At 46.1% G+C, this 12,517-nt stretch overlaps 1 protein-coding gene across 2 annotated transcripts in view; it reads left to right on the top strand.

Moving 5' to 3' along the window:
* Window positions 1–496: 496 nt before the first annotated feature.
* Window positions 497–12,517, top strand: part of TRABD2B (TraB domain containing 2B) — a 424,669-nt gene continuing 412,648 nt past the window's right edge. The window contains exons 1-2 of one of the 2 annotated variants that reach the window (XM_075002847.1): window positions 497–1,196; window positions 3,042–3,599. In XM_075002847.1, the coding sequence (XP_074858948.1) occupies window positions 1,089–1,196; window positions 3,042–3,599 (666 nt within the window). In that variant the 5' untranslated portion in view covers window positions 497–1,088. Of the gene's footprint in view, window positions 1,197–3,038; window positions 3,600–12,517 lie in introns of both variants that reach the window. The other variant, XM_075002846.1, reaches the window with a different exon arrangement.

The raw sequence follows: 12,517 nt of genomic DNA, 5'->3' as shown, positions 1-12,517 counted from the left end.
GCCAGAAATCCCTTTCCCACCTGACTTTACATCCTGATTTCACCCCAGAGGCACAAAGGCAGCTACAAAAGGGGACAGATGGGGGAAAACTACACACTGAACTGTTTCAAAAACTTAAAAATAAAGTTGGGGCTTGATTCTGTAACGAAGGGCGGGGATGCGGGGCTGGCAAGGAGAGGACTATCTCATTTCTTTTCACAGTTGTTTGGGGAAACTAAAGCAAAATTATTCCAGCACAATGACTTATACAAACCCCTGCCTGGAGCAGGAACTAAAAGAGCAGGGGGAAAACATTTCGTCCCCTCTAGCAGTGGGCAGTATGGCAATGATGGCGGAATTAACTCCCCTGCTGAGCCTGAAGGCCTAACTTTTCAAACGGGATCACTCATGGAGGGGAGACCTTGGAGCGCCTATTTAGAGGGAGGGTCGCCCCTCCCCACGCCCTCCAGCTGCAGGTGAGAATCAGGCTGCAGCAGGTGGTTCGCATGGGGGACAAGTGAAGCCAAACCCGCTGCAGCCCCTGCTCAAGCTGCCCGCGGAGCCAGCCTCCCGCGCCAGCGTGGCTGGCCGAGAAACAGGCGCCCTCTAGCGGCGGCAGCTCCTCCCTGCAGCTCGGGGGCGCGGGGCGGGAGGGGGGAGGAAAAAAAAAAGTTCCGGAGGATGGGAAGTTTGGAAGTGGCTGCAAGTTTTTGCCTCCTCGCTGCGTGTGTGATACTGACATGCGGCGCAGCACCCGCCTTCCTCTGCCTGTTCAAATAGCAATCCCCACATCCACCCTCCCCGGCCAGGCTCCAGCCCCGCCGCCCTCCCACCTCCTTCCCCACGCCGAAAAGCGGCTCCGGCCAGCTCCGAGGGGGCTCCTGCGAGCTGCACAAAAAGCATGGCGGAGGCTGGGGAGCAGCCGCCAAGCGGGGCTCATCCTCTGCCCGGCCTGGCCCCCGCCGCCCTGCCCTGAGCAGACAGGGGGCTCCAGGCGCCGCCAGCTCCTGCTTTGCACTTGTCACCCGCGGACGGGACGGGCGAGGTTTGTTTGACTTCACCAGAGCGGGAAGAGATCCCGGAGAGCCACTCGGCTGGGAAGCGGCAGGATGCGACCCAGCCTGGCGCTGATCTGCTTCATCTTCGGGGGGCTCCTGCCGGGCGCGGCATCCACCAGGAGGCAGACGGACAGCGGGCAATGTGAGCTGCCCCAAGCGGTGAGCTGCGTTCCCCTTCCCCCTGCCCCCAGCCTGCGCTCAGGCTCCGAGTCCGAGCCCCAAGAGCTACCAGCCGCTGGGCAGGGAGCACTGGCCCTCTGCCTGGCGTTGTCCTCCAGGTGCCACCAGGGTCAAGGGCTGCATTAGACCTTCCTCACCCGTCATCCCCGGGCCCCCAGGGCATGGAAGCATTCCCATGTCCAGTCCCAGCCCTGCTGGCCTCCCTCTCCTCTGATGGACCAGGGCTTGGCTCAACGGGGTTGCCCAGTTCGCTCCAGGCAGGCCAGCTCCCAGGTGCCTTCTCCTCCAGGAGCCCTGCAAGGAGATGGAGCTGGACTCCTGCGAAGCTCAGGATGGGTTTGAACGCTGCAGCCCAAGAGGGGGCCACTCTCCTTCTGCCTGGCTGGCCTCAGCTCTGTGGCTGGCTCCACACACCCAGCGCTCCTGTTCAGAGAGCTCTTCCAGCTGCACCACTACTCCCACCCGGCTGTGCCACTAGAAGGGCACCACATCCGCAGGGCTGGGGGTACCTCTGCGTCTGTGCATGTACACAGGCTGTGTGGACCCATGCAAGTTTTATGTGTGTTGTTTCTATGTGGGCATAGATATATGCAGATTTAACACCGTTTCTCTGTGTGGCTTTACATATATATGAGTGTACTGCTTCCACTAAGCATGGGGTGCACATGGGCGATGCATATGTAGTTTGTCTGTGTATTTCATCTGGCTATGTGTCCCTGTGCGCCTATCCATCACCAAAGGTATCTATATGGTTATAAGTTAATTATGCAGACACTGGCATCTATAGCTAGGCAAACATGGGTAAATACAGTTGTTGAAGAGGGATCCAGTCTTATGAATTTGCCAAGGGGACACTTCAATGTTAAAGCTGAAATCTTCACTAGCTAGGTTTGCTAATTGGGTAAGTGTTATAGCCAACAGAGAGCAAATTCTAATACTGTTCGCTTCCCTTTTCTTGAATGCAAGGAGTGCTAGCTTCTTAATTTTAAGGCTGGAATCCTTCCAGTGCAACTTCAAACCTGAACTATACTCAGGTCAGGGCTCTATTTTATTCCTAACTAAACAACAATTTATTAATTCACCCAGAACCACACTGGTACGCAACCAACAGTTCACCACTCACACAGAGACAGAACCAAAGTTATAGATGCACCCTGCACACACAGTACAATCCTGCTGACAAGTATCGCAGACTAGAGTTGCAGCTTCGCAATTGGACCAAGATTCCATATGCAGATAGGTACAGCCACAGAAACTGTGTTTTATCTAGTGACAGAGAGATAGCCGTGTTAGTCTGTATTCCATCGGAACAAAAAGGTGGTAAAGTAGCACTTTAAAGACTCGCAAAAAAATTTATTAGGTGATGAGCTTTCGTGGGACAGGCCGGATCTGAAGAAGTGATCTGATCTGAAGATCTGAAGAAGTGGGTCTGTCCCACAAAAGGTCATCACCTAATAAATTATTTTGTGAGTCTTTAAAGTGCTACTTGACTGCTTTTCGTGTTTTGTCTGGAACTGTATAGAGGCTCAATATACATATGTCTGGAGGATGTGTTTATGTGTGCATACAGAGACAGTTTATATATGGTTTATGTGTGTTATGTGTGGCTGTATGGAGATAGACCATTTTGGTGTATACTTCTTAGACATCTCTGCTGAGACTGTGTGTTTTCCGCAAGTTTGGTGTGTGCGGTAGTCATAGCGTGTGCAGAGAGTTGCTCTCTGTAAAATTCTCTCTCCCTCTCACAGGCTGTCTTGGGGTTTTGCTGGTCCTGAGCCTTGTCCCCCAAACTAACCCTCTCTCTCTCTTCCCCGTCCCCAGCAGGGAGAGCTAAACTCCTTCTTGTGGACCATTCGCCGGGACCCTCCAGCCTATCTGTTTGGCACCATCCACGTACCCTACACGCGGGTGTGGGACTTCATCCCTGAGAACTCCAAGGCAGCCTTCCAGGCCAGCTCCAGTGTGTACTTTGAATTGGATCTCACTGATCCCTACACCATCTCAGGCCTGGCCAGCTGCCAGATGCTGCCCCATGGTGAGAACCTGCAGGACGTGCTGCCCCGGGAGCTTTACCGCCGCCTCAAGCGGCACCTGGAGTACGTCAAGCTGATGCTGCCGCACTGGATGACCCCAGACCAGCGGGGCAAGGGGCTGTATGCCGACTACCTCTTCAATGCCATCGCCGGCAACTGGGAGCGCAAGAGGCCCGTCTGGGTGATGCTGATGGTCAACTCCCTGACGGAGACGGACATCCGTTCCCGAGGGGTGCCAGTGCTAGACCTGTACCTGGCCCAGGAGGCTGAGCGGATGAAGAAGAGGACAGGGGCTGTGGAGAGGGTGGAAGAGCAGTGCCACCCACTGAATGGGCTCAACTTCTCCCAGGTAAGGGGACTTGGGCCCCTGGGCCCATCCAAGCAGGGGGAGAGGGAAGCTGACTGGAACCAGAGTAAGGGAGTTCAGGCAAAAGAGAGCCAAAAGCACACTGAGGCTGCCATGGTCGACAGAGCAGGTCTTCAGCAACCCAATGAAGGGATCAAGTAATGTAACATTGATGGTACTGTGCATCTGCAGAGGTGATTCTTTCCCTCAGTGCATGCATGGGACAGTCACCACAGTACAAGTACATATGCATCCCTCCCCCACATCATGTGACCTTAGGGAGCCAGCGGCCCCGAGATGTGGCCTTCACAACTTAGCCATTGACTTGTATCCGATTTCTGCAGCAACTTGGTGAAAAGCTGTACCGACATCCTCTCGTTCCCTGCAGCTACGAAGTAAAAATGTGAACGGAAGTGGGGTGGGAAGTTTTAATGGTGTTTGCAAAGTGTTGAATGTGCAAACTGCTTGGGTGTTCTAATGTTGTTATTCCCGCTTTAAACAAGTGGACTTCATTGCCATTCTTGCGTGTTGAGATAAATAGAATTTTCATTTCTTGAATCTGCCACAGAGGTGGTGTTAAGAGGAAGTGCCACTTGGAAAATGAGGGTCAGATTAAGGAGCAACAAGTGCTGATGTAGCTTTAATTCAGGAATGGCTCTTTCTGTTAGTAGATTCAGCTTTTTAAACCAAACTTCAAGCCAGTATCTTTTTCATTTTAGTGACCTTAACTTTGCTGTGTGAAATTGTTACATTAGACATACTGGCAGTTTCAAAAATGAACAAAAAGAATGGAAGGGGAAAATATTCCAGAGAAAACAGACTTAAAATTATGATGTATCATTTTTTGTAACTTGCCTTCATCAGTCCTACTAGTGTGACTGTTTCTGGTTGTATCCTGCTGTCCTTATTTAAACAAAAAATCCTCAGTGGCCTGTTAAGTGCAGAAATTGTAACCAAACAATCCTTTTATTTATTTATTTATTTATTTTCAAATATTTAATTGGGGGGGGCTTGCTTTACAGGTAAACTCACATTTTTTTCTTTTAGCAAAAATTAATTAATGTTCCCCTTCTAGCCTTATGTACGAAGTTTGCACAACAAATCAGTGAGAATCCAAGAGCATGGAAAATGTACAGTTTGAATTGTAAGAAGCATCTTATTTTTAAACCAAAATCTACAGGCATCTGTGTTTTTTGACAGGGTATTTGTGTCCACATTTCCTTCAAAGGGTTAACTGTCTTTTCTTTTTGTTGACCACATACTTCTTTAAAACCAAAGTCTAAATAATTAACCACTGCCCCCTCCCAATATTGATCCAACTCTAGTTATCTGTAGTAGGTCAAATAGTACTTAAAATAAAACATGAAAAACTGTAGTAAAAATCTACACTTGGAAGCCTTTTAAATGTGAATCATATTACACATTTTTGTGTGTGTGAGGGAAAGAGAATTACAGAAAAATGTTTTTACCATAGTACTCAGGGGATGGGAATTCAACTCATTTTCCTTTTAGTCACTAACTTTTAACATGTACACACAATCTCCCTTCTTTTAAAAAATAGCGCAATTAGCTATTTTAGTAAAGGAGTTGTTTTATGGGCAGTAAAGGGAAAGGTGTGGAAAAGTTTGATTTTTATTATCAAAATGTTAGGTTTTTTTATTATGGCTTGTTGACATTACTATGAAAATAGTCACAGAGAGGTAGTCGTGTTAGTCTATATCTTCATAGCACAAAAAAGCAGTTATTGTGTGTCCCACAAAAGCTCATCACCTGATAAATTATGTTGTTAGTCTTTAAAGTGTTATATGACTGCTTTTTGTTCTATGAAAATAGGTCACCTGTCAAGAGTTATTTTAAAAGTTTCTTTTCCTGAGCTTTGAGCCACTTCTGGAAAAGTGGCCATCAAAACAACATGAGACAAAAATAACTAAAACAAACCAGATAGCTCCTTGCTTGCTTCCTTTAAGGGTGAATACATCCTGGCACCTGGCAAATTGTTTGATGGTAGTAATTTGTAATGTTATCACTATGTCTAGCAGTCCCACTGCTTGGGGTATTACTGTGCTAATTGAGAGGAGTGGGATATAACTAGGTGTCTCTCCTCTTCATTCTAGATCTCAGAGCCTTCCGGGAGGAACACATAATTAAACTTACTAAACATGGAAATCACAACTTGATCAGTTTTTGTAATCCACTCTGTGTGTGGCTTGAGAACATCTGTGCTAAATTACATTCCCAAATCTGCTAAGGGCATCAGCAGGCTCTACCTGCTTTCAGCATTACAGTAATATTGCGTACAATATGTAATAATATTTGGAAACTAAGTCTTGTAATTGTGCCTCATTTAGACATCTCCATGCTTTTGTTGTCCAGGAAAAGTCCAACATGTTTTCCTAGTAAGTTTAAAAAAAAAAAGTCATTTACTCTCGCCCCTTTTCCCCTGATGTTAAAGGCAGCTTTGTGTTATTGCAGATTTTGAATACGACTTTGTACATCAAAACCATTAATCTGATGCTACCAGGAGCATGGGGGTTGGTTTTATTTGGTTGTGATTTTTTTTTTCTGAAAGAAACTGGATGTATTTGCATTTTTAACCATGAGCGTTCCATGCCTAGAGTTCCTTCTATTTGTGAACAGTTTTATCCTTCTTTGCCATCACCTTGGCTATATAGCCTCTGGATTCTATTTTTCTACTCCATTCATCTGAGGAAGTGGGTTGTACCCACAAAAGCTCATGACCTAAAAAAAGTGTTAGTGTCTAAGGTGCAACGGGAGTGATTGCTATTTATCCAGATTAAGAATCCACATTAAGGTGTATAATGAAACTGACTACTTCTTTGAGAACATGGTATATCATTTTCCCACTGCGCACCTTGGTGATATAAAATTCGTAGTCTGACCGTCCATTCTGCCTGGAACTTCTGTACAGTGTTGCTGGCTGATATATGGAGTACATGCAGCTGCTGTACTGCTGCTATATTGTTAATTTTAATTGCCCTCTAAGTGTACTGGAGATTGCGAAGGGCTCCCTCAGGTATCCGCAGCGTCTAGTGACTTCAGCGAGAATTTGGGTCGCACACGGAATGCAGGATCAGGCCTTGGCTATTAGTAAGTGCCAGCACTAGCAAACACCACGGTGCATCTCCTGAGGCTGAAGGTTTCTAAATCTGACTGATAAATTAAGGTGGCTCAGAACCTCCATATTCCAGCACTGGGAAGGTTTGGATTCTGTTTCAAAATAGATCCAAGCTTTATAGATCCGCCTAAGTAGCTTTGATTGGGAGTGAAGTTTTGGGGTGACAGCCAGTGTTCCCTCTAATTTTTTATCCCTGGGCAGAATATGTTTTTGTTACGTGTACCACCCGTGGAAACACATGCTGCTGGCTCTGGGTGGCTCTGGGAGCTCTGCTAATCACCTGGGCAGCACCTGAATCTGTTCTGGGTAGCTGGCAAGTGCTTCTCATACAGGGAACGCTGGTAATAGCTCAAAGGTTTGGTGCCTGAATTTGAGGATCAGGGCCTGTGCTATTAACAGACACTTCCCTGATTCTCCACCCTCAGATCCTGCTTCATTCACATCTTTATTCTGAACTGCCTGTTGTCTTGTTGAGTCACATGGAGTCTGCAGTTTTAATTCAGGCCTAGCTCTAGTTTTAGGCTCCTCACTTCCTAATTGGAAGCTCTATGGCAAGGGAGGAGGAAAGACAGCTACGTGAATGCTAATGGGACCAGCTGTGACTTGCCCGCAAATGTTCCATGGGGTTAGAAAGAGGATCGTGGTTGCTGGAGCTCTAGAAGGAGCAATATCTCCTGGTGCTTCTGGGATGCCACTGTCTAAAAGCTCAAATATAGTTATAGCAAGGGCTTTCCAGGAAGCTAGAGCACCTGTTTGATTTTGGCTAGAGATGGGCTTGACCCCACCCCAATCGTGCTGAAATATGGGGATGTTCCCATTCAGATTTGGGTCTGAACTCTGCAGTGGGCTCCTAATTGGGTAAGGGGACCTGGGTGAAATCAGGTGCCAATAAAACGAGTGGAACTGTTGCTATTGACTTCAGTAGAGCCAGGCCTTTACCCTGGTACCTGAGCACCCTTGAGTTCTTGGGAGGATTTACAATGTCACTGCTTGGTCCTGTAGCTAGACAGAGAGCCCAGCATTATTGCCAAGGAGGTATTTACGCCCCTTCCTCTAATTCATCCCTTTATATTATCCACTTCGCTCTCTTTCATCTCCCATCACTAGTTCTTTGTCCATACAGTTAATCCACATTCAGCTGGTGGCAAAGCCTATCGTTACTATGCTTCCTGTTTGCAAAGTAGCCTTGCTAAGAACCCAGTGTGGTCCCAACAGTTTTAAATCTACCCTCTCAATCCATACATGGGGAAATAACACTGACTGAGTGAACAGAGGCTGCGCTCATTATCCTCAAGATGTCTAGGCTTTCCTGCTTAGTCATGAAACTGATTATTACCTAGATTGTATCACTTCAAGCTGTGGTGGGATAAATTAAAGGAGAGATGTAATATCAAACTGTAATTGATGGGATCAGAGACAGTCTCAAAAAAAAAAAGAGTGCTAGACAGTGTCAGATCAAACTTCACACTTAGCCATTCTCTTCCTTTCATTTTGCTTCCCCCTCTCTCCCTGCACAAATAAACATTGTTTTTCCTCCTTTCCAGCCAGGAGAGTCAGAATTAAGTGGGAGAAATGACTTTGTTAACAAAGTCAGTCTTCATTTCCCAGGTCCTGCTGTTCCATCAAACTCTGGGACGTGGCAGGTCTGATTATGCTATTGATAGGATTACAGAGAGTACAAGCCCTGTTTAATAAAAGGACGATGGGTGGTCCATCATGTTTGGCCAGTGACATCTATCTGCGCTCTTTACACTGGATCCTGAATAGCAGAACCAGGTAAAATGTTAATATACATACAGGGCAATATTTTGGAATGCCCAGCATTCCTGTATTTCCTACCCCCTTTTTAAAAGATTAAATATTTTTACATCTACAAGGGCCATAATCTTCAGATGGTACAAATGGCTGTAGCTCTGATTTCTGTGGAGTGATGCTGATTTACACCAACTGAGGATCTGGCCCAGTTAAAAAAAGCAGATGAAAAGAGAAAAGTTTTAGAACTGGACACATTTTTCTAGCTGAATGAGCTGTTTACCTTTATGGGGGTGGGTTAATGTTGGTGGAAAACTGGGATTTTTGTAAATCAGTTTGTCACATTTAACTATTTTTCAGCTATCATATTTGAGTTTTCACCAAAAAGCTGAATGCCCTAAATATTTCACATTTTGGTTGTTGAATACCAGAAACTATTTGGTTTCCCTTTGCCAAAAGCCACAAATAAATAAGTTTTAGTCTGTTTTATTTTTTTTTAAATGAAAACCTGAATTTCTCAGGTGTGTATGGATATGTAGTTTCCCAGGTAGCATTATTAAATTTATAATGAAAAGTGACATGGTACAATAAAAAATATTCTATAACGTGTGGGTGTGTGACAGAGGGCTAACAAGATGGAGTTGCTATAAAACCGAGCAGCACAACTTTTTAAGGTGAAAATATGTACTTGAAATTTCTGCGCCATTCTATCAAAAGCTGAAAGATTTATGTAATCTAATTTACTTTTCATTCAGAGTTCCATGATATTTTCTTCCTTGAAATCTCTCTTTGAGGGCCAGCTCTGTCCTTATAACTGTAGCGCTGCATCCACACTAGCAGGTTCTTTTGAAAGATTTTTCGAAAGAAAAGGGCTCTTTTGAACGATCCCATGGACTGTCTACACACCAAGAGGGCTCTTTCGAAAGCAGATCGAAAGAATGTGGCACTCCTTTCGAAATCACTCTTCCATTTCAGGAAGAGCACCCCCTTTCAAAAGCTTCTCTCAAAAGAAAACGTGTGTAGATGCTCCACAGGCCTTTTGTTTTTGAAAGAAAGGTCCTCATGGGGCCTGATTTTTTTGATCCCTGGCCCATCCTTTTGAAAGAGTGGGGCTGTGTGAATGCTCTCTTTCGAAAGAGCAGATAACTCTTCGATCTGCTTTTTTGTGTGTGGATGCACTTTATCAAAAGAAGCTCTGTCAGAAGAGATCTGTAGTGTAGACGTAGTCTAAAAGAAAAAATCAGCCAGTTAATAATGGCTTTTGGAGTAGCTGACAATTCATCTACAATATTGATATTTAATTTCATATGTATGAAGCAAAATGTATATAGTTGATTGTACCACTTTAGCCACCCCTGCAAGCCTTCATATGCCCCTTGGGTTCATAAGCCCCCATCCTGGAGTTATATTGTTAGTGGGCAACTCTTCCCCCCTTGGGAGTGGAATTGTTGCAGTTCTGCTATGTAAGGAGAGAAGGCAGGCATGTCGCCATAAAACCCGGAACATTGTTACCCAGAGCCTCCTTATGCAGAAATGAAGGGGGATCAGGTGAGAGGGTTTTGCAAGGGCTCTTCAGAACACTTCTTCTCCCACTGGAGTAAAGGCATCATCTGGGGAGACAACTCCTCACCCCCAGCTGCATGCCGCACTGTGGCTGGGAGCCCAGATCAACAAAGCTACCTTGGCTGCTAACTTCCCCTGAGTTCCAAGGATGGTAGAACTCTAAGCACCATGTTGTGTTTAGACCTTAAGAGCCTCAGTTCAAGTACAGTCCAACCTCCAGCCCTCAGTGAAATTTTTGTCAGTATTCCCTCACTCCCTGGTGGATTGCAGTCTGCATGATAATACTAACCCACATCATTCTGGCTGGTCAGTGGTTCCTGTACTGAAATGATCTATAAGCAGGGGCATTAATTCACTCCGTGCTCCCGCTGGGACTGAGGTCTGCAGCAGAGCTCTTGGCAAGGCAGGGCTGGGAAATTCAGAGGGACAGACTGTGCCGTAGATGGCCGAACAGGCCTCCCCTGTAATGCACTTCAGGTTCCAATCCCTCTTTCATTAACCTCTTCGCTTTCTGTGATGACCACAGACAATGAGCCATGTGAAGGAGAAATATTGGTTAATCCACAACTAGATTTAATAAATCTGATGGATTGAGCCTGTCTATTGACTTTATTAGATGCTTTGACTGGGACTGTCATGCAAGTTCTGATTTCATTCTCTCTCTCTCTCCCCCCGTCTCTCTCTCTCTCTGTCTCACTCTCCTAACCCCACCATATTACAGTGCAAGGACTGAATGCGCACGTGCACGCGTGCACACACAGACACACACACAGAGCAGGAGAACTGATTATACGCAAACTGGGCCCACTGATGCAGGGAGTTAAAGGGGGCATTTGCCCCAGGGCCCAACATTTCAAAGGGGCTGGTGCTCTGGCCACCACCGCTGCTCCTGGCCCCTTTGAAATGCTATGGCAGTGCTTGCTGCTCTGGGGCTCTGCACATCTTGGCGGGCCAGGGGTAAACCACTGTGGTTTGGGAAGCGCTTAGGGCTGATTGCCATTGGTCCTGCTCCTTCCGGAGCCAGCTGCCCTCCAAACTTGCCCCAGGCCCTGTAGTAGCTGTCAGCCCTGCAGCTACAAACACACACATCCCATATTGAATAGTGTAATGGCAAGAACTTCAAAGGCAATTAGTGATTTTGAGTGCCTCCATTTCTGAGTTCCCAGTCTGAGGGACTTTATCAGGGCCTCATTTTGAGGCTGCTGAGCCAGCTCCCATCTGCTGAAATGCCATCCCCTTCAACATGAGCAAGTAGGGATGAATGAAAATGCAGCAGTAGGGATGGGTGGGCCATCAGATTGGGGTAAGAAAAGACAACCTCTGACACCTTGGCTTAAGTTTACAACAACTGAAGTTCAAAAAGTTGGAGGATCCTCTTTATTTCAACTTTCATGAGCCTTTGTTACTCCGAGGCTCCAGCCACAGTGGTGGCTAAGCTGATACACCAGAGGAGAGGCAATCAGAAGCAGGAAGCATCAGAAATTAGACTTCTGAGCTTGTACTCCAAGCTGTTTATGTCCAGCCCAGTTTTTCAGGCTTAGGAGTTATGGAGAAGCTTTTGTAGTCCCAACTGGTGTTCCCTGTAAGCAGAGTGCTTGGGTGGCCACCCAGGAGAGATCCAAATGCCACCCAGCTGATTAACACAGTGCTCACAGCTGTCCACAGCCAGCAATATGTGTTCCTACTGGTGGTGGACATCCACCCATGCCTCGGTGCACATAACAAAATTTATTTTGCACGTGGATGGAAAACCTTAGAGGGAACATTGGTCCCATCCCAAATGTCTGGTGTCTTTCCTGAATCTCCAGACCTTCTAAGAATCATTTCATTTGACAACTTTTATTGAAGGATGTAAACAATTTGTATAGCAAGTGGGTTTTTTTTCTACAGTGGTACACAGAGAATTAAACTGAGGATTCCAGAGCTAAAGGTGTGGCCTGCTAGAGCTTAAGCTAATCAGTCAAGGCAGGATGCTCTGCAGGGTGGGCATGGAAGAAGACCTGTAACACGTACTCACCAAAGGATTACATAAACTCAGTACATACTGTTGAGCCCTCTTCTTTCTTGGATTTCCATCCTCTGCTCTCTCTAGTGTTCAAGTATGTATTGCAGCTGCTTACTCCTGCCCTGATGGTTTAGGGTTGCATGGAACGGCATTTTGAATCCTTTCGTTATAAATGCCTTTGCTGGTGCCGCTACAAAAGGCACCAGGCCCAGACATTCAGATGACTCAAATGCTTGTTTCAGTCTTTTTTTTTTTCCTAGCATAGGGTAGGCTAACGGTGTTCTTTGTGTTTCCACTCCATAAGGCGTCTGTGTTTCTATGAGGTCCTTGGAAAAAGCATCTCTTGCAAGTCATTTCATTATCATTATCATAATGTGATAGACATGAAACCGCTAAACCCTGTCAATTAAAAGCATATGCTTGGCACTTTGGGATGGCACCACTGCATATTGTATAAATCCATCG

This window comes from Carettochelys insculpta, chromosome 9 (assembly GCF_033958435.1).
Source record: "Carettochelys insculpta isolate YL-2023 chromosome 9, ASM3395843v1, whole genome shotgun sequence".
In the NCBI taxonomy this organism is placed as follows: domain Eukaryota; kingdom Metazoa; phylum Chordata; order Testudines; family Carettochelyidae; genus Carettochelys; species Carettochelys insculpta.
Note: the sequence above shows the minus strand (reverse complement) of the source record. Positions and strands in the feature narration are given on the sequence as shown.